Consider the following 20,750-nt stretch of genomic DNA (forward strand, 5'->3'; position numbering starts at 1 on the left):
CGCACAAGACCATGATTTGGCTGAGAATGTGCTCCCTTCTGAGGTCTACGAGGCAAGGAGAGGCTTCCAATGTCCCTACGGGTGTGGACACAATCCAGTTTCCTGCAGGTGGAGAACTGAGAGTTTGGATTTTTTGCTGGATGGGGCTGCAGGCCACCCTCAGCTCCCAGAGTCCACAGGAAGCTTCATGACTCGTGGGGCTCCCCAATATGGCCACTTGCTACTCCACAGTCCACAAAGGATGGGGCCAGCAACCCAGCAAAATGGGCTCTGCAGGGTTTGTGAGTGAACCTCGTCACTGTGTCAGTGCCATCATGGGGCACATGTGCTTTCCTGCTGGCTTCAGATGTGTTCCTGGGCAGGGTGAATGGGTTCAGGTAACTGGGGTGGGTTCTAAGGTATCTTACCAGGAGCCACCATTGGGGTTGAGTGACAGTGTTTGAGGAGGGTGCGGGCATGAGGTGCCCGTGGACTTTGAAGCTTGAGGAGTAGCTGCCCAGTTGTCATTTGGATGATCTCACTGGGTCTGTCTCTGTCCTGCAGCTGACCCAATGCTCTGAAAGTTGGCAAGTAGAGCAGGGTCCCAGGACAGGAAACACTTACTGAGCTTTCTCCCCAAAGGCCTTGGATGCGATCCCAGTGTCACAGTCCATGGAAGCACTAGGGAGAAGGTGTGTTCTCCTGAGATCTGGGGCTGCATCTTGAATTGTTGGGGGCAGGAGTCCTGTAGCTGGTCAGTACATGGTTTGGGCTTCCTCCAGGTCACACTCTAACGCCCAGAAGAACTGTCCCTGACCCAGGCCTTCATGGACTTCAGCCCTCTGCTTTGTCCACAGATGCATACCCAGGCCCAGTGCAGCCCACTCCAGGTCCCTGGAGCCACCCCAGGGAAGTTCCTGTGCCTTGGAGAGCAATGGGTGAAATATTTCTGCCTCAGCTCCAGGGGCCAGGGATGTCTAGGACATGTCCTCCCAGATGGGTATCCATGTGGCTACAGCTTCTGAGAGGTCCAGATCATTAGTTTTAATAAAAAATAATTGTGGGGCGACAACAAGATGGCAGCTAGGTAACTGCAAAACCCACCGCCTCTCGCAACCACATCAAGATTACAAGTAAAATACAGAACCACCCTCACTCAGAATCTCCTGCTATCTAGCTGAACAGAAGTCCTACAACCAGGGAACTGAAGAAGCATTGAGAACAGTCAGAGGGGGGAGACGCGGGCAGATTGGGGCTGAATCCGGGAGAGGTGCCACAGGCCCACGCAGGATGCCTTGGTTTAAAACCAGGAGGGACAACTCAGTTGTGGAAGTTTCCTGGATGAGTGGGGATCACAGCCCCATGCCAGGTTTCCAGCCTAGGGTTCCAGGGCTGAAAAGAGGAGTCCCACAACTTCGGTCTGTGAAAACCAGGGGGGATTGTGGCTGAGGGAGCAGAGGCTGCGGGAGTCCCAGACAGTTCTTCTTAAGGGGCCTAAACGCTAACTCGGACATGCTCCCTCTGAGCTCCAGTGTCATGCAGAAGCTGGAAAGAAATCTGGGACATTCAGGGAGGAACTAACTTGCCTGGAGCCAGGGGGAGAGGTGGAGGGGCAGCTTGCCCCCAGGCAGAACAGCTGGCAGAGGCCATTGCTCCTTTGGCAAGCCCTCCCCCCACAGAGCCAGCAGGCAGTCAGGCAGGCAAGCACTTCTCTGAATCTCCAGCACCTGACTCACAACTTTGGCCCCACTCTGGTGATTCCCAGAGACCCCACCCCTCCCTACTTGCAAGCTCATCCAAGCCATTTCCAGTGGCTTTTCTATGCAAGTGACCTCTCTAGCCTCATTTTTATGACTTTCTTAAAATCTCTCAAACAAGCAACAGTGGGCCTTTGTGTACCCCATACCTCTCAATAAGTGACCCCAGGCCTGGCACTAGTGGAAGCCTGCACTGGTTCATAGCTTGGACTCTCTTGGACACCTCCAAGCCCAGCACAATAGCAGCCATCTACAGCTTGCTGTGTAGCTCAAGTTGAGTGGCCCTGGTCAAGACACAGGCAGAGGCTAACTTTGCATCTCTCAGGAGGCCCCAGAGACAATATACCTGGTGGTCAGCTTTGACCATGCTACAGTACAACCCTACCACATTTATGAGTGACACATTCAAGGGGTGGACTCGGTGAACACCAAAGCTCCACTGAAGTAAATCCTGCTCTATAGGTGTGTGTTCAGCACACCAGCTCTTCAGCTGTAGCTGCAGATTGTTCTCAAGGCCGATTGGCCTGAGGGTGAATTCCTCCCAGGGACACCAATAGCAACCAAGGATCAACTACAGCAGGAAATTGCACAGAGCCCACACAAGAAAGCACCTAGAAGGGCCAGCTTAGGTAGCTGGGGAGGCTAAGCCACTGGACCCTACAGAACACCTACTACACAAAGCCATTCTACCAATTTCGGGGGATATAGCAGCTCTTCCTAAGACATAGAAACAAACACCAGGAAGTAGCTCAAATGGGGAGGAAAGAAAGATGTCGCAAAGGAAAGAAGCGAAGAAATCTCCAGAAAAAGAACTAAATGGAGCCAAGCAAGCTACTAGATACAGGGTTCAAAATAATAGTTAGAAGGATGTTCAAGGATCTTAGTAAGACTATTAAGAAAACCACTGAGATCATCAATGACATAATAAAGAATCAGTCAGAAAGGAAGGCTACACAAAATGAAATGAAGAATAATTTATAGGGAATCAACAGTAGGGTAGAGGACACTGAATATCAAATCAGCAATTTGGAATATGAGAAAGAAAAAACCACCCAACCGGAAGGGCAAAAATGAAGACCATTGACCCTTTCTGCCTGCCTCCCACCCCCACCCAAGGCCTTCACCACATATGAAGATAGTCTAAGGAATCTGGGAGAACTTTAAGTAGCCCAACATTCACATTATGGGGAAGTTAGAAGGAGAAGAAAGAGAGCAAGAAATCATATAGCTATTTGTAAAGATAATAACAGAAAACTTCCCTTAACTGGCAAGAATGAAATAGACTTACAAGTCCAGGAAGCACAGAGAGTCCCAAAACGAGGAAACCAAAGAAGCCCATACCAAGACACATGAGGAAAATACTAAAGTTTAAAGACAAAGAGAATGTTAAAAGCAACAAGAAAAAAGTAGTTAGTTACCTACATGGGAGCTCCCATAAGACTGTCACCTGATTTCTTAACAGAAACGTTGCAGGCCAGAAGGGAGTAGCAAGAAATATTCAAAGTGATGAAAAGCAAGAACATACAACCAAAATTACTCTACCCAGCAAAGCTATCATTTAGAGCTGAAGGTCAGATAAAGAGCTTCCAAGATAAGAAAAAGCTAAAGGAGCTCATTACCACCAAAGCAGTATTACATGAAAAGTTAAAGTGTCTTCTTTAAGAAGAAGGCAAGGAACAAAAGAATCTGACAAACAAAATAGACCCAGAGATATTGAAGCATGCAACAGATGTTTATATCTCAGAGGGAAGAGGGAACGTGCTTGGGAGGTGGTAACACATTAATCAAAGAAATTATATGCATATATGCATAACTCATGGACACACAGACAATAATGGGATGAAGGCCTGGGGTGGGGGTGGGAGTGAGGTGTTGGGGTAAATGGGGGGGGATGGGACACATAATACTTTTAACAATGAAGTTAAATTAAGAAATAATAATAATTGTAGCCCAGATGGCACTGCTTAGTGGTAAGCACCGACCTTTGATCCAGGAGATCATGATTCGATCCCCGGTCAGGGCACATGCCCAAGTTGTGGGCTAGATCCTCAGCAGAGGGAGTACAGGAGGCAGCTGATCAATGACTTGCTCTTATCATTGATGTTTCTTGCTCTCTCTCCCTCTCCCTTCCTCTCTCTGTGACCAATAGAAGCATATTTTAAACATAATACTTGGGGTTAAATACATGTAATACAAAACTGATCATCTTAGTCATTTTTAAGTCTACAATTCACTGGTATGCAGTGTATTCAATCTGCTGTGCAGCCATCATGACCCCCACCTGCACAAATCTTTTCATCTTGCAAAATGAAACACTAACTACCCATTCCTTCTCCTCCCATCTTCTGGCAGCCTCCCTTCCACTTTTCATGCCTGGGACTGTGATGCAAATAGGATGCCATGAAAGTAGGATCATCTGTATTTGTCCTGTTGTGGTAAGTTCACTTCCCTTAGCATAGTGTCCTCCAGATGCATGCATTTGGTCCTGGCATCTATCCGAATTCCACTCCTTTTAGGGCTTAGTAATACTGTGGGAGAAAGTAGTTTTAAGGTGGAGAGGGTGAAGGGGCTGCCAGCTGCCTCCCCACTGAACCTGTTTTGGGCTCCTTCCTTGGGGGCTTCGGTTTGCTCCTGCAGGGATTCAGATTCCCATCCAGCAGATAAAGATCCTGGTCTGGGTATTAGGAACAGAGCTCCCGCTCCCCTGGGAGAGGAGGTCCTTGTTCTGGGCCCCCTCACAGCCCTGCAGCTTTCACTCAGCTAGTTTAAATATTAGGAACATGTGTAATTTTAAACAAAAGTTGAATTTCTAGCATCAAAGGGGGTCATTTAAATATCTCTGCCCAGGTCCTTCCATGTGGCAGGAGTAGCTGGTGAAATGGAACCCAAAAGTCTCCTCCTAGCCACTACCTGTTCCATCTGAGCATCCTGGGCAGTGTCTGCTCCCTTTCTTGGTTTCCAGGCCCAGGGCTGGGGCGGGTTCTGTCTTCAGCTCAGTGCTCCTGCCCTCCCCCAAGAAGGCTTGGTTGACCCTGATGACCACCCCCACCCCCACCCAGGGGGTCCCATCTTTCTCCAGAGGTCCTTGGGACCCTGAGAAGTTCTGGCCTCAAACCATGAACAGACACACACAGATCTGTGGTCTGACCCAGCTGTTCACATGGGCGATGTGAAGCCAGGGCAGGAGGGAACGTTTGCAAGGCTTCCAAAGTGTCTCCCATTCATGTATTCATTGTATGTTGAGGAGTGCTTCCTACCTTGGGCCAGGTGCTAGTCCCCACCCTAGGGTGCTTCCAGACACTGGAAGAGGAATGTTCAAACTGATTTATAACATGTAACCACCACCCTTGTGATTTGCCAGGTGTTCCCACCATTAATTCTTAACACTTTCCATAACCTCAGAGAGTGTAAAGATTTTATTATTGCTGAGTTCAGATGGGAAACCGAGGCACAAATAAGACTGCTCTCAAATTTGCATCTGTAAAGTACAAGTATTGACACCTCATAACTGCTATGGACCAGGCTTCTGGGCACGGTTTGGTGGGGTACCTCTGCCTCAAGGTCTCTGTGATTCAGGAGATGGGTTTCAACTGCAGTTCGACTGGGGAGAGATCTCCCAGGATCACTCACCTGGTGTTCATCAGGGTGCAGTTTGGACTGAGAGCCCGGGTTCCTGCCTGTTGGCCTGGACCCTCCGTTGATTCTCTCCTAAGGGGCCTCTACATAGGGCAGCTCAAACCATGGGTGCTTTCTCTCCCTGTTCCAGAGATATGACAGACAGAGACAGAGAGACAGAGAGACACATCCAGAGAGGAAGTGAAATAGAGGCTGAGAGAAAGGAAGGTAACTCAAGGATGAGAGTACAAGAGAAGTGACAGGACCTCACATCCCATCGCCTGGGTTGTGCTGTATGTTGTTCAGAAGCCAGTTACTGAGCCCTCAGCTGATACACAAGGGTGTTCCTACCAAGAGGCTGGAATCACTAGAAGCCACTGTGAAGGCTCCACCACATGAGAGCCTCCGAGTAAGTCATGAGGCACTTGGTCTGATTCTGGGCCTAACAAGAGGCCACTGGAAGGTTTTAAGACAGTGAATGACAATGTCTGAATTTCCTGTCATTTCAGCCTCTTAAAGGAGCAGACTTGAAAGTGAGGCCAAAGTGGGCAGTGACTCCCCCAAAACCACTAGCTAGACCCAAGGCTGTTTGGCGAGGAGTTCCGTTCCATGTCCCCTCATTCATGTCCCTCTTCCACCTCTCCACTTTGCAGCAGATTCATGGGAGACCAGCCCACAGGTATTAAGGACATTATGTCATCCACACCTGATGGTGTCCTTGGGACATGGTGTTTAGCGACATCCTCACTGTGTGGGTTGGGAGACTGGGGAGGCCCTGAGAGGCAAAGAGGCTTCCCCAGGACACGGAACTGGGGGGGAAAGGAGCTGCGAGCTAAGATTTCTCCTCCCAGCCAGGCCCTGGCCCATCCCCAGGGAGCTGTGGGAGGGCTGGGTAGGTGCTGGTGTGCAGGTGTGGACATGACATGTGCGAGGAAGGTGAGTGGTCAGAAGCCCAGAGGGGCTTTGGATGGCTCTGATTGGAGGAAGGGGCCCACGTCACGGAACATTGAGAGGTGACCTCACTTCCTTGGTGACAGGTCCCCAATAGTATGTAGGGCTCTGGTAACCAGGTACCCACATTCTAGAGACAACTGCCTTTCCTACTCACTTGACTGGAGCAGTCAGGAGACTAGGATGTCTCTCTGTTGTTTCCCGTGCTTCCGAGGCTCTGGGCACAAAAATGCCCAGAGTAAGAGATGTTTCTGTTGCTGTAGAAATTGGTGCAAGTGCCACTGCGGACACTCCTCGCCCTCTGGCCTGAGGCACCCTCAGGTAGCCAGGGACAGCCCAGGGCAGGCCCATCCAGGCCAGTCCCCAAGTGGGTTCCCACCTTGGGCCCCACAAATCTTACCCCTCATCCTGGGTATGTGTGTGTTTCGGGGGTGGTGACGGGTGCTCATCCTAAGCAGGAGCAGGTTGTTGGGTGTTAGAAGCCTGGAGGGTCTGTCATGTTCATGGCCCAGGTCATGCCTGACAGGAAGGGAAGCTGAGAGCTGTGGACCAAGCTCCTCTACCCACTTGTTACTTAGGAGTCCTCCAGGGGTAATCATGTTCCCTCCCATCCTGGAGGTCTTTGCAGATGGCACGCTGTGCCTGATCTGGGGAGCAGCTTTTGTGGTAGGCATGTCCCCCACTGGCAGTGCCCTGGGAGGCCCCTCATGCCCCTGGTCTGGGACCGGCCTCTGTCTCTGCAGAGCTTCACGGAGGGTGTCATAGAAGAGCTGGCTGATGGGTTCACTTATGCCATCAACTGGTACCAGGTTCAGGAGCACCAGGCTAGGAAAACCATCCAGTGCCAGTGCTGGTCTGAGGTGAGAGCTGGCCCACACCCAGGGCCTCCAGGTGGCTGGGGTGGGACCAGAACCCAGGCTCAAATCTGGGGCCTCAGTGTTTCCACAGGCCCACTCCCAAAGACATCTCTACCTCCAGCCCTCCCGATCACGTCTCTGGTAGGGTAGAAATTCAGGCTTCACGTATTCCCTGGAGTAGTGGAGAAAATATTCTTCTGTCCTTGCTTTTTGCTCCTTTCATTGTTTAACTGCCTGCCTCAGGGATCCTGGGGAGCAGTCAGCACGACTGTCCTTGGAGACTGTCTCTGAGCCTCACACATCATCACACTGACAGATGCTGTGTATTTAAACAAATGGAAAGGGATGCAGGCACTGCATAGACTTTTCTGCCACTTGTCATCTCAGAGAGCACGGCCAACCAGTGTAGGAGGCCAGGTCAGGAGCTGTGGCCTCACTCACTGCCCTCACATCCCATTAGGAGGGAGTTTTCCTCAGTGACCCAGCCTTTCACTGCTGTTAGACCTTGACGGGATTCAGTTCTTGCTAGTGCAGCAGGGCTGCCAGGAACATCCTCACTGTGTCCACTGTGTTAGTTTGCCAGGGCTGCTGTTACACAGGACCACAGATGGGGCTGGAGGTTCCTGATGCCTCCTGGCTCAGTTCCCGCTCTGTCTTTGCAGAGCTCCGAGGATGACACCATCGAAGTGCTGGACCACGGGCCCCACTACACCACCAACTGGGTCAGGGTGCAGGTGCACCAGGCTGACAACCATGTCCAGTGCTGGTCTGAGGTGAGAGTTGGCCCAGGTTGGTCTCCACATTCAGGACCCCAAGATGACCAGGGAGGGCCTAGAACCCAGACTTACATCTGGGGGTCTCCAGGGCTTTTCCTCCAGAGTGTCCTTAGTCCCATGACAAAAGAATCCGGACCTACACTCCTCCCTCCAGCAACATGGGAGAGTGAAAAATCTCTCCTAACATACTTGTAGGAATATTAGAGAGGGAAAATCTGTAGTTTCATTTGCCAGTAGGCCACAAGCACATTTACATTTGCTGTTTTCTTGTTTGAACTCTCTGCCCGAGTACCCTAGGGAGCAGTCAGCTCCAATGTCCAAGGAGACCTCTGAGCCTCACACATCATGACGGGAGGAACAAAGTATTGGATACCTTTCTCTGCAACTTGTCTTCTCCCAGAGCTCAGCAAAGTTCTGTAGGCCGGCTGGTCAGGAGCCGTCACCTCACTCATCTCCCTATCACCCCATAAAGGTCGTAGTTTTCCTCAGTGACCCAGCCTTTCACTGCTGTAGACCTTGATGTGATTCAGTTCTTCCAAGTGCAGCAGGGCTGAGGGGAGCATCCTCACTGTGTCCTAATGGACTGTATCAGGTTGCCAGGGCTGCTGTGAGATAGAACCACAGAGGGGCTGGAGGGTTCCTGATGCCTCCTGGCTCGGTACCGGGCTCTGTCTCTGTAGGTCTCCAACAAGGACATTGTCAAAAAGATGCTCCATGGGTTCAACTACTCCACCTCCCTAGACCAGGGGAAGGTGCATCAGGCCACAGACACCATCCAGTGCTTGACTCAGGTGAGAACTCACCTCAAAGGTCTCTGCACCCACAACCCCGAAATGACCTGGCAGTGCCCAGAACCCAGACCCAAATGTTGGGACTCCCAGGAGCCCAACCAGTGCTCTCCCTAGAGTGTCCACAGTCCTATGACAAAGGAATCCGGACCTCCACTCCTCCCTCCAGCTACGTGGGAGGCTAGAAAGACACTCCTCACATATTTGTAGGAATATTAAAAAAGAAAAAAACACTGTTTCACTTCATAGTAGACCATGAGCCCATTTGTGTTTTGCTGATTGTGTTGTATAAACTACCTGCCCCAATATCCCATGGAGCAGTCAGCTCCACTGTCCTTGTCCAGTGACGGAGGTCGTTTGTCACAGGGATGCGGCCTTTCAGTGCTGTGGACATCGCCCTAATTCAGGTCAGCTGCCAGGTCGGCAGTGCTGCCGGGAACACTTAAGTGTGTCCCTGTGGACTGTGCTAGGTGCTCGGGCTGCCAGGACACAGGACCACACTGGGTGGTGTGAAGAGCAGACATTCATTTTCTCACAGTTCAAGAGGCTAGAAGTTAGGGCTGAGGACATCAGCAGGGCTGTTTCCCTGAGGGGTCTCTCCTGGGCTTGTCATCAGCCACCTTCTCTCTCTGTCACATGGGCTCCCCTCTGTGCTCCACGTGTCCCCCCTCCTCTTCCAAAGACACTGGTCCTATTGGATTAAGACCCACCCCACTGAACCCACTTAACCTTAACTACGTGCTTAAATTCAGGCATGTTCTGAAGTTCCAAGGGTTCCAAAGTCATGGAATTTGGGGGACATAAGTCAGAGCACCATGTCTACTTTGCCCCACTGGAGATAGATGCCCCCTGCTGGTGGAAGAACATGCACATGTAAAACCTGCCCAGCTGCAGGCCGATTCCAAATCCAAAGGGCTGTGGCAGTGAGGTTGTCAACAGCACTCTGTGATGATGGCTGCTGCCTTGCTCCCAGCTGGCCCAGGGGTTTCTCACTCACTGAAATTTTTATCTATCCCATAACAAGTTGTCCAAGGCCATTGCAGTGCTCCTTCATTGGCAATGGCCTCCCGGGGACTTTGGCTCACCTGGCAGCTTTGCACTGGCCACCTGGATTTGCACCTTCCTGAGTCACCTGCTCAGACTCCTACCTGGTGATCGCCTTTCTCCAGTCTGGGGTCTCCATAATGAGGGTCCCAAAATGCCCCTGAATGTAAAATGAGGAGAAATAAGTGTCTTTTTGGAAGTCAGTGCTTTTCATAGGCCATGTCTAGCGTGTACACTTTCCCCAAACTGGGGGGGACAATATTCCCAGGTGCTTTTTATCCATGTGAGGAGTAGGTAAGTCTCAGCTAGCTGAGTGGGGATGTCACCCAGGGCATTTCTCAGTTCTGACCTGCATGATCTTGGGACAGTTGACATCCCTAAGCCTCTGTGATCTCATCTCTATAATGGGGATGTTTCTTGAGGACTCACAGGGACAATGCTCTTCATACAGCTATTAATGCGCGGAGGTCTGATGTTCCTCAGCTAAAAAAATGAAAACACGCCTAGAAGGTAACAGTTGTATGAAAATCCCCCCACACACCAAACTTAAGTGGTGCTTTGAAAACCTAGAATCTCGTTCAGCCTGGGCACTGCTGTCCCTCCTCTTGCTCACATACCTGATGGGCTGGGACTTCCTGGGGAGCCCCAGAACTCCATCCTACTGGGATTCATGGTGATGTCACTGACTGAATCTCCCTCCTTGTCCCACTCAGTGTGTGGCTGAGTTAACTCTTAACCTACATGAGGCCTGCAGGATGTGGGCCTTCCAGGAAAACATCCTGGAGAAGTTGACGACATCCACGGCACAAGTTTTCCCAGGTGGAAACATCCCCCACTTCTTCAGCTTCATGCCCGTGCACCCGGCCTTCTCCAGAGCCCAGCAGTTCCTGGATGATCTGTTTGCTAGGTAAGCATGTGCCCCGTCTTTGGCAGAGCGGTGATTCTGCCCACTGCTAGCTGTGTGTCTTGAAAATATCACCACATCTGTCTGAGCCTCAGTTTGTTCCTCTGACAAGTGGGGTCATAGAGGATGAACCTCGTAAGGTGCTTGTAGGGACTACTGTGGGAGAAGCCATGGCTGGTCTTACCTGCTGTCAGCTCTGCAGAAAGGGCTGCTGGACATGCTGCAGTTGTTCATGGCAATTTCTTTCCTGTCCCATGAATAGTCCCCTGACTCACCCATCGGCAGCCTGTGGCATCTGAGTTTGGAAAAGCACATAGAAAAGAGCCTGCCAAGCAGTTTGAGATTTTGCCTAGCTGGTCCTTGTCCTGGTCCTTGGTGAAGTCAGATTAGGGACCTCTAGGGGCAGATAGTAGGGGGCCCCGGGCCCACTCAGACATTTGGGATGGTTCTGGTTAGAGTTCATTTACTGGACAATGTGTATTAGGCTCTTACTATCAGCAGGCACTTTTGGAGACACTTAGCCTAACTCAGTGAATGAAGCAGACACAATCCCTGGGCCTTAGTCCAAGTCAGCGAGTCAGACAGTCACACTGCACATCATTCACAGGTCCCGTCCACCATCCGTCAGATCGGATGTCATCAAGGTGTTCACCAGATGTGGAGATAAAGAACCATATTACAACCAGAGTGACACACCAGAGGAACAAATCAAAAAGTGAGTGGCCCTTGGGTCCAGAAGAAGGAGGCCTCCTGTGTCTATGGGATTGGGGCTTAGGGTGAACAGTCCTGGCAGAGCCCTGATCTTCCACATCAGCTGATTCCCAAGGGAGGGCTGAGGTCTGGAGGCTTCTACTCCAGGAGGACAGGGGTCAAAGAGAACTGTGAATTGGGTCTCAGCTTCCCAAGAACCATAGGCGAGGCTGGAATGAGTTGTCCCGTGGACTCCGATCCCAAACACAGGCCCATCCAGCTCTGCCTGTCCCTCTCCACATGCATCTCTCCTGAGGGCCATGGCCAGGACAGAAGAACACTCTGGTGTGCGTGAGTCGTCAGCCAGATGCCCAGGGGCATGGAGGCCTGAGCTGGCAGTGTACAGGAACTTCAACCCAGCTGTCACTGGGAGGAAGGGACTCACACAGACTCGGTGTTAAACTTGCTTGGTCACCAGGCTGCTACTCTTAGGACAGTCACACAGGGGTTGGAGTAGCAAGGGGCTGGCCCATGAATGGGTGGGAGCAGCCTTAGAGGCTCAGTCCCAAACAACAGTGCCATGGGAGGGCAGTGTGGAAGGAAAAACCAGGACTCTGTCTCTTCTGCCCACCTGACTCTCTGCAGGGCCATAGCTTCTGTGATGGGAACCTGGCCAGACCAGGAGCAATGTTTCGGGCAGCCCCTACATTTTCCTTGGTTGATCCTGAAGCAGGCCTTTGTGCAGGAGAAACACGCTGTATCACACCTGGTGCACAGCACCCAAAGTGACTGTGTAGAGTTGGAGCATCTTGAGCCCACTGAGGCAGAGTTGGAAGGTGAGGGAGCTGCAGGCTGGGAAGATGAACTGGGGGTTGTGGGGTCAGGGTTTCATGGGCTGGAGGACCCTCAAAGGCAGTGGCATCTATCCTGTCTCTGGGAAGACACTGGAAAGTGAGGCATGTGCATGAACCAGTCTCTCTAACCTGCTTCAGAACCACCTCCAGAGCTCCAGAGTACTCAGGAGCCAGAAAAAGGGCCTTCTCCAGGGCTAGAGCCTGGTCCAGCTGTGCCAGTGCTGGAGCCAGTGACACCTCCATCAGCCCCTCCAGACATGGAGCAAGAACCAACCTCAACTTCAGCCCCAGGGCCAGCTGTGGAGGTGGAGCCACCTAGGCCACCAGCTCTAATCTTTGCTCCAACAAGCACTGAGCTAGCTTCAGCCCCAGCACCCAACTTCCCCCGGTCTGTGACCACAGAACACCTGGGAAGGGAGGGGAAGTGTACCATCCTGACCTTCCCTCCAAGGCTGGTGGCAGAACAACTAACAGCTATGGATTTGGTGAGCAGAGGGATCTCAGGCCGGGGTAGGGGGGCCCTGACTTTCCCTGACCTGAACTCCTGTGATCTGGATGCAAATCACGGCTCCATCTATTACCACCCATGGGTCCTGGACAACCTTCTAAACCCCAAGCCTTTGCTGTCCACCTGCGGACGGTGAAGGTAGACACTCAGGGGACCAGCTGCACAGAGGGGCTGTGCAGAGTAGATGAGGGGGATCACAGAGAGAGCTGGGTGTGGCCTGGCCAGGTGGGAGGGGAGCTCACTGCATGTAGCCAGGTGTGTGGGTCGCCCATCCCTATGTCTATGAGACTCAGCGACCTCAGCACTTATTAGGCACCTGATATGTGCTTTACTACAAGGGAGACAAACAGCCTGTGGTTGTAGCTGCTACAGGGGAATATGCACTGAATGGGGATTTGGATGAGATTGGTGATCAGGTCATGTTTGATGTCCCTTGGGGTGAGCAGACTTAAGCAGCATCCTGCAGCTAGTCATTAGTGAGGATGGGCTGGAGGCAGGGGCTCGCGTCCCTTCCCTTCCAGTCTTGGGTCCTGTGCAGGGGGCCCTTGGTGGATAGAGAATGAATCCCAGGGACCCCAAGGCTCAGGGCACATCCTCAGCCTCCTAGCCTTCAGTCCTGACCAGTGTCTCCTGAAAGAGGTTAGGGACCCTGACCTGGGGTGTGGAAGGGCTGGGTGACACTCCCTTTTCCCCCAGGAGCTGTTCAAAAAGGTGCTGCCATACCAGTGCCTGGGCTCCATCTGGTCCCAGAGGGACAAGCCTGGCAACGAACACACGGCATCTACTGTGCGTGCCACCATCACGCAGTTCAATTCTGTGGCCGCCTGTGTGATCACCACCTGCCTTGGGGACCCAAGCATGAGGGCCCAGGACAGGGCCAAAGTCCTGAACCACTGGATTAAGGTGGCCAGGGTATGTTATGGGAGGCCCAGCGGAGTCCCTACCCCGAGCCTTGCAAAAGGCCTCTACTGCTTTGTCAGCTCTCAAGACTGAGGCCTGAGGCCTGAGCCCCAGCACAGTCTCTAGGTCCTCTGCGCCAGGGGCATGCTGACCTTGACTCTCAGGTCCCAGTGGTGGGAGGCTCACTTCCTACCTGGCTCCTTCCTTGGATTGAGCTAAGACCCTCCTTTCTGTGAGTGTTGGTCTTTGGGTGCTAAACGTGCCTACCCTGAGCATCTGACTCACCCAAGAGGGGGGTGCCAATTGAGGGGGACTGAAACTAGAGCTCCAGTTCCCCACCTCACAGTGCATCTCCCCCCTTCCCAGGAGTGCCGATCCCTGAGGAATTTTTCCTCCCTACATGGGATCCTGTCAGCCCTTCAGAGTGTGTCCATCTATCGTCTGAAGAAGACATGGGAGAAAGTTTCCAGGTGTGTAGGCTTCTCCCATCATAGGCCCAGAGTGGGGGGTGTGTCTCCCATATGTCTCCAAATGTCCCCTCATATCCTGGAAGGCAGGCAACCCTCAGGGCAGGGATTTGGTTGGTGGGCAGAGTCTCTAGGCCTCCCTGGGACCTCAGGCCACCAGCTCTACTTCAGGAGTCAGTTTCCTTCAATGTCAGAGACAGCACTGAGCCAAATAGCAGATTGGCAAGTATTTCCAGAAACAGAACCCTATGCCCAGCTGAAACCAGAAGTGGTCAAAACTGCTCAGTAGCAATGGGAATGGGGGCCCTGGTGACCAGCATGAGTGTTTCCCAAGTTCCATGGAGACTTTTCTGCTCAGAGGAACCCATCAAGACCCTCACCTTAGGAGTTTGAAACTTTAGATTGTCAAAAGGAATTTGCCCTCAGTGCCCCTCTCCTATCATTCCTAGACATGTCTTTCTTCTGTCCCTCCCCTCAGGAAGAACAGAGTCACACTAAAAAAACTATGCAAGGAGGACAATCCAGCGAGCAGGGAGCAGCTTATGAAGGTAGAGCAGGGCTGGAGGTCTGGAAAGAGAGGAAGGGGTGAGGGAAGCGGGGATGGTGCAGGATGTGGCTTTGGTATTTGTTCCCTAAAGATTCTCTGAAAATTTTCACCCTCTGTCATGATGAACAGGAAGATCTGTTTGGTCCCTGGTCAGGTGGGGGGCAGTTTCAGGGGCAAGAGGCCCAGTCACTGCACAGAGTGGTGGTGGCTGGGCTGCTCCAGGACAGGGTGCAGGGCTGGCAGACTGAGTGCATCTCTGGCTTTCATGCGGGTCCATTTCACTGGGACTTAGTTTCTTCCAGGCTGTGGGGTGAATGGGGTGGGTGGGTACTTTTTCTCCCAAAACCAGCCCAGCCTGCCCTCAGGAAGCCAGGGCCTGCTGCTCCTTCTGTCTTCATCACACCTCCAAGGAGAGTGAGCCTGCCTGCCCCAGGGAGGGGCCCTGCTGGGGATTCCCAAGGGGCAGGTGAACAAAAGGTCTGGCTGGCCTCGGGTCCCAATTGCTGGACTAGAGACAGAGAGGTGTGCATTCTGTGACTTCCCACTGCCCCCTGGAGCCCTCACTGCCAGCCAGTCCCTGTCAGGATTTTCACCTGGTGCCTGGTGGGCACTAACACGGGCCAGGGTGCTTCTGAGAAGTGTCTGGGGAACTGGGGCATTGTTAGTGGACCCTTCCTGCACAGACCTCAGATCCTACATGTCAACTAGGAGGCAAAGTGCCCTGACACCCACTACCCTGCCAGTCAGATGGGGCACCTTGAGGGTTCCTATTTGAGGATGGAGAAAGACTGCTGCCCAGGGGAAGGTTCTGGGCATTTGGGGAGGTGAAGGCTAGGCATGGTCTTGGTTCTGGTCTGGTGGACAGAGACTCCAGTGGGGTGGGGCAGGCAGGGCAACTCCGCCAGGTTCCCGAGACACATATTCGTTGACGGCTTGGTCCAGTGGGGACCTGCATACAACCTGAGAGCCAGAGGACTGGGTCTGGACAGTGATGGGGCTGGGGGTGAGATGAGGGCAGAAGGGACAAAGCCTCTGGCTGGGAGAGACAGGTGGTGTCTCCTGTGTGGGCCCCTGAGCCAGTCACTGTTCCTCTCTGGGCCCCTTGCCTGCTAGTGAGAGAAAAGGAGGAATGACCATCCTGTGTTGCAGGCATCACGGGGTGCTCACGAGGTTCAGGAAAGAAAGGCCTTTGCAGAGCCCCCGGCACTGCTCCATCTGGAAGGGTAGGGTGAGATCAGTGATGACAGTAATGACACTGAGTCCCTACGAGGACCTGTGAGTTAGGTGGAGGTCTCACACTTTGAGAGGAGGAAGCATGTCAGAAAGGCCAGGCCCCTGCCCAAGGTCACACACTGAGTGCGTGTTGTAGCTGGGAGCCGTCTAGAATCAGACATGCTGGAGGCACAGTAGCCCTGGTACCAGCTGGGGTGGGTCACATGTCCAGGGTCTGAGGTTGGGGTGGAGGGGGAAGTGGGGTGAAGGGAGTATGACCTCAGTGACCGTGTCCTGGACCCTGGCAGAAGCGGCCTTCCAGGCTTGTCACTCTGATGCTGACCCTCTGTGGAGCTCAGAAGAGGCTGCAGCAGAAGGTGAGTGAGCCTTTCTGGTGAGTGCTCCAGGGGCAGAGGACAGGGGGCGCTGTCCTCCCAGCTGAAGGCCACCAAGTGAAGAGAGGGAGGTCTTCCTCCTGCATCTGCCCCATTCCCACAGAACCCAAGACCAGTCATTAGAGGTGACCAAGAGGAGGGACTGGGAGAGCTGGGTGCAGCTAGGATATGGGGTGGGGCTGGCCTCTAACCACAGACCTTTGATTTGCTAAATGCAGGCCCTGGCAGGTGATTAGGAGGAGTTCTTGGAGAGTGAGGGAAGGGACCATTGAGGGGAGGCTCTCAAGGTCCTTGTGGGATCCCTGGGGTGGGCCAGGAGACAGGGTGCCAGGCTCTGAGGGGAGGGTCTGTGAGGACACCCGAGAGCAGGGGCTCATCCCACTTTTACTCTGTTTGCCCAGTGTGTCCCCTTCCTTGGGAAGTTTCTGACTGACCTGCAGATGCTGGACACGGTGATGGAGCATTATATGGAGGTAGGTGATTGGGAGCCAGGCTGGGATCGCCGGGATTGACCTTTGGGGAGAGAGCCCCAGTACTGAGCCCTGAGTTCTCAGCAGAGCCGCCCTTTGAAGCTGGGGTGTCTTCCCCATCATACCGATCCATGTGCCCCTCCTCTGCAGCTCAGAGACTGGGCTGGGTCCAAGTCCAGACTTTCCATGGTTCCCACCCCCTCCTGGGACCTGGCAGTAGTTCAACATAAGAAGGGGTGGGCACAGGGGTAGCCATGGATGGGGAGCTCTTTCTGATGGACTTGGGATCTCTGCCTTACAGGGGAGTCAGATCCACAAAGAAAACCAGAGGAAGGTGAGCAGCTGTGGCACTTCCTGGGGACAGGGGAGGGGTGAAGATCAGGGACGCCCAGGCCAGCACACTCCTGGGCTCCATCCCCTGCATCTTACATCTATTGGGAGGCTTTTATAACAGAGGTGGGAGACCCCTCCAGTTGGTGGCTCAGGTAGGGGGATGGCATCAAGGACAGCTTTCTGGAGGAAGGGCTGTCCATGCTCATCTCTGAGCCCAGGTAGGGCCTGGATGGAATTAGGGGAAGGACAGTGCCCATGTCAGCAAAGACCCAGGACTCTTCCCTTGCCCCATTCCCCGCCCCCAAACGGCACTGTGTCTGCACCCTCTCTCCCTCTGGCCCCAGGAACTGGAGGTAATGCAGGAGATCGTGGAGCTGCAGGAGGCTGCTGAGAATTATGAAATAGAGCCCGAGGAGCAATTCAGGACCTGGTTCCGGACGCTGGAGCAGCTCAGCGAGAAGGAGAGGTGAGGTCTGGCAGGAGTTGGCGAGGGCAGGGGTGGGCTTTCCCTGTGGCCAGTCCAGGGAACCTGTGTCCATGGCTCCCTGGTCAGCCCCAGGCCTTGTTGTGTAGCACCTCCTAGGTCACCTGACACTGGGAGGGACACCTGAGGTGTGGCTCCAGGGAGCTCACAGGTGGCACTCTGTCCTGCAGTTACCTCCTGTCCTGCCAGCTGGAGCCCCAGTCCTAGTTGGCCAGCTGAACACTCAGAACTTATTCTGAGACCAAAGGAAGCCAGTGAATGACAGACAGCAAAAGAGGAAGAGTCTTAACAGGATCCCATTTTCATGGACTTTGCCCTCTCTGAAAGCACAGAAGGATGGAACAGACGCCATGATCACAGAGGGAAGGGGGTGGGGGTGGGGGGTGAGAGATTAAGCAAATAATTTATTTGGAGACGTGTAACCTAAGGATCCAGACAACACTGTGGGGAAGGCCTGGGGGGGGGGGACTGGGAGCGGGGGGGAGGCATCATGGGTGATATAAGGGGACCTCTGTTATAGTGTCAGTAATAAATTGTTTTAAAAAGTAAGAAAACATGTTTGAATACAAAATCTCTCTTCACGGAAACTCTTAGGTCTTAGGTGGAAGTTTATTAAAGTCAGACAACACAAAAATTCCTCTTACGAGCAGCACAACACGTAGCAGACATTTTGCCTCATATGTGTCCATTCCTAGCAGTGAAATTGTACAAAGGAAACGTAAGAACTAAAATACGTGGGAAGTTGTGACTTTTTATAGGACATAAAATGAATTTTTTTCTCAACTATGTTCCAATGAGATTTAAAGACAAGAAAAACATGAAGAAAGAATAGCAAGCAGCTTAAAAATGGACAGACAAGGTTGGATACAGTGGAGATAGAAATAAATATAAAATAGTAAGTGGAGAGCAAGGCACAGAGGATCCTAAAACTATGCTGAGAACCAAACAAAAGCAGACAAACCTGCAGAGAAATGAGAAAGCCTGCGAGGGGGTGAAGGAGGGACCAGAACCCAGGGGTCTGTGTGTCTGTACTTTGCTGGACTCATGTTCTGTCCTACAGTTAGTCGAGTGTACCTACTTCCGAATCGGGTTTCTTGCCACAATGCAGTTTGCTTGCTAGGCATGTGATTTATTTCAAGTACAATTTGGTTCAGATAAAATTAAAACAATCCCCAACTTTCAGGCAAAACCGAAGCTGCTTGTCTTTCCAGGTGAGTTGTACTGGACAAAATTTTCTGTCCCCACCTTCAATACACAAATGCACACAATTCATAACCTTTACAATAAAGCAATTGGAACTGATTTTACTTTTCAAAAATAGATTTTTTTATTATAAAAATAACTCAGGGTTATAGGCAGAAAAGGTAAAGGTTTAAAATAAGTAATTATGCACACACTAAATTGGAAATAATAGTACAGATCTTTATATATTCTTTCATATGTGCTAGTCATGTAGGTGAATATACACCTATCCATATTTGTAATATATCCATTATATTTTTATGTGACAATATATTCTAATATTAAAAATATTTCTAAAAAGAATACCTCCTAGTGTCTTTTCTCCTGCTGCGTCATGAATTACGTTATTTGGCTCTAGTTAATGGACTTAATGTTATTTAGCTTTCTGCTTTAGGAATAATTCTCTGATGATCATCACTGTATAGGTGTCGCTGAACAGGTATTCAATCATTTTTTAATAATTTCTTGCAAATAAAATTTGTTTAAAAAATACACACATTCTAAATTTTAGTATGTATGAACTTTGAATCACTTGAACGAGTTCCCTTGGAATTCCAATTGGGATCTCCTTAAATTTGTAGATTGTGTTAAGAGGACGTGGTGCACTCCCTCCCCTAACAGGTGTGTGCAGAGCGCCTCCTATGGGCAGGCTCTAGAAGCTCAGTGCTCAACCCAAAGGGCTTGTGAGGATGGCGAGTTTGCAGGAAAGAGTCACAGCAGCCAACACATACATAACGTGAAATAAGGACATGCCGGGGGCTCTGAACAAAAGGTACAGAGAGAGACAAGTGGGATGAGTCCATGCTGGATATAAGATGATGTGAAGGTTTGTGTGGTCGAGGTGATCGTTGGGGCCACCCTGGGGATGCGCACAGATGACCAGCAAGATATAAACATCCCCAGCTGAGCCCCCTTTTGGGTTCCGGGTCTGAAGCGTTCTAGGCAAGTCCCGACTGAGAGGGAAAGTGTCCCCAGTGTCCTTACAGAAGGGAAGTCAAAGACCCAGCCCCGGGCCTCTCTGGATCCCTTACCATGAAACATCTTTCACTGTGCTGCACATTCTCACCTTACTGCTGGCGCCATTGTGTCCCCCTCCTGTAACTAACTGGGCAGCATGTGTCCCTGTATAACTGGCCTTAGTTAACCAAGTGCAGCGCACCGTGTTCATTCCATGCTCTAAAGGGGCCGCCTGCCTGCAACAGGGCCACGCACCTGTCCGCCCAGGACCCGGGCCAGCACTGCGAATGGGGCTCTTCCAGACACCGCCTATGCTGCCCAGGAAACTACAATTGTTGTGCTTCCCTTGAGATCGGGGCATTTGAGTGGACTCTCCCACGGGCACCATCCCAGTCCCCCAGCTGGGCAGGAGCTGGGCACTGGCATTTCCATCGTGCTGCCCTTCACTGAATGGAGGCCACGAGGCTCAGGGGCTTAGAATCTGTAAGTGCTGGAGGGTCATGACAGGCACTGAACCAAGGGTTATGACGAAGACGGGGTAAAGGGGGTGCCAGCGATGCAAGTACTGAAATCGTCAAAGACGAGAGAGACCTCGGGTTCTGTGGGTGCCCGCAGCAGGCAGGGCTGGTACAGTCTGGGAACATAAGATTTAAAGATGGAGACATTGGGGTGGATGGACACGGAATGGACTTAGGCAGCAAGGAGAACCCGAACTCCAGGCTCTGGGGCAGGAGGGCATGTGCATGCAGGAGTCACGGTTCAGCTGAAGGACACCAGAGTGCTTGACTTCAGAGCCCTGCTGTGGCTCCTGGGTGGCTGAGAGCCAAAGTGGTCAGACCCTTGACTGGCACTAGGGTCCTTGACGGAGGTGCCATGCATTGGCTCAGCGACATGTCCCGGGTCCTGGTCTCATGTGTGGATTCCAGCACATGCTGTCAGTCTCTGCGGAATGGGAAATGAACGCATGGCCCTCTGGCCCTGAAACTGGGATGAGGTCACTTCACGGCACACTGTCCGTCA

The 20,750-nt window shown here is 52.1% G+C and overlaps 1 protein-coding gene across 1 annotated transcript; it reads left to right on the plus strand.

The window, feature by feature from the left end:
- Nucleotides 1-6,899: 6,899 nt before the first annotated feature.
- Nucleotides 6,900-17,788, plus strand: LOC308566296 (ral guanine nucleotide dissociation stimulator-like; the record flags this gene model as incomplete). The annotated part of the gene is made up of 14 exons (XM_081156443.1): nt 6,900-6,968; nt 7,046-7,162; nt 7,822-7,932; nt 10,481-10,674; nt 11,279-11,386; nt 12,007-12,197; nt 12,354-12,700; nt 13,420-13,635; nt 13,990-14,093; nt 14,569-14,638; nt 16,158-16,226; nt 16,646-16,717; nt 17,392-17,513; nt 17,702-17,788. 14 exons carry the CDS (start codon nt 6,900-6,902, stop codon nt 17,736-17,738), a joined length of 1,827 nt encoding a protein of 608 aa, XP_081012569.1. The 3' UTR covers nt 17,739-17,788.
- Nucleotides 17,789-20,750: the final 2,962 nt, after the last annotated feature.

The sequence above is a fragment of the Miniopterus schreibersii genome (assembly GCF_964146895.1).
Source record: "Miniopterus schreibersii genome assembly, chromosome: 13".
NCBI lineage: Eukaryota > Metazoa > Chordata > Mammalia > Chiroptera > Miniopteridae > Miniopterus > Miniopterus schreibersii.